We start from the raw sequence: 843 nt of genomic DNA on the forward strand, positions 1-843 counted from the left end.
ATTCATTTATCTATTTATTCTCACGCATCGGGTCATATACTAAAAGCTTTGCGGGCTAGAAAAAGAAAAGAAAAGAACGCGTTATCCATTATTTTTTTTTTTTTTACTAGAAGAAAAATGATTTTACAGGGAACGTTGTTGAACTTCACTTTTTCCTTTACTTTTTTCTAGGCTTATATCAGAATGGTGAGACTAATAACATGGTGATACTGGCGAAGAAAATTGTGATATACTTATTATGATAGAAATGCAAAACATTATCATCATCATAGACTATGCTGATAGTAATAAAATGTGAAGGTGATGATAATTAAATTAGAGAATAGCGTATTGATTATAAATAGTGAATGCACTGATGAGACCAGAATTAAGAATATTTCACCACTTGTGCTACAGCAAATGAACAACAGCTGGTACACCCTCCGCCCAGCCGACCAGCCTGCACTCCAGCTGGCGGTTAAACAAGAAAACCATCTTTGGGTGCTCTGCCTCACTAACTCGACAAGTGAGCCAGCTGGTGTCGCCGAGGAAGCAACGAGAGAGCGAATTATCGAACCATCTGCACGGTTATTGGGTGATTCACCACTTCACTTGTCTGTTAAACCACCTGGCCCTGGTGAGCACGAACCACCTGGCCGATTGTTGGGTAATGCACCTGTTCACCCATCTGCAAAACCACCTGGCACCTACCGTAGATCTCCTGGATATTACCGAAATGATGAGCCCGTTAGAGGCGAACCATCTGTCGGCGAGATAAAGCGACCATCTGTCATCGTTAAATCTTCAAGATCCTCCAGTTTCTCGTAAGTCTTTAGTCTTTTACATTCTTCGTCGTCTTCAGTC

The 843-nt window shown here is 41.2% G+C and overlaps 1 protein-coding gene across 2 annotated transcripts in view; it reads left to right on the plus strand.

Moving 5' to 3' along the window:
- LOC119586159 overlaps positions 1–843 on the plus strand; it is a 21,310-nt gene that overhangs the window by 1,833 nt on the left and 18,634 nt on the right. For both annotated transcript variants that reach the window (XM_037934853.1, XM_037934854.1), the window contains exon 3: positions 397–803. In XM_037934853.1, coding sequence (XP_037790781.1) covers positions 397–803 — 407 coding nt within the window. The remainder of the gene's footprint in view (positions 1–396; positions 804–843) is intronic.

The sequence above is a fragment of the Penaeus monodon genome, chromosome 21, assembly GCF_015228065.2.
Source record: "Penaeus monodon isolate SGIC_2016 chromosome 21, NSTDA_Pmon_1, whole genome shotgun sequence".
In the NCBI taxonomy this organism is placed as follows: domain Eukaryota; kingdom Metazoa; phylum Arthropoda; class Malacostraca; order Decapoda; family Penaeidae; genus Penaeus; species Penaeus monodon.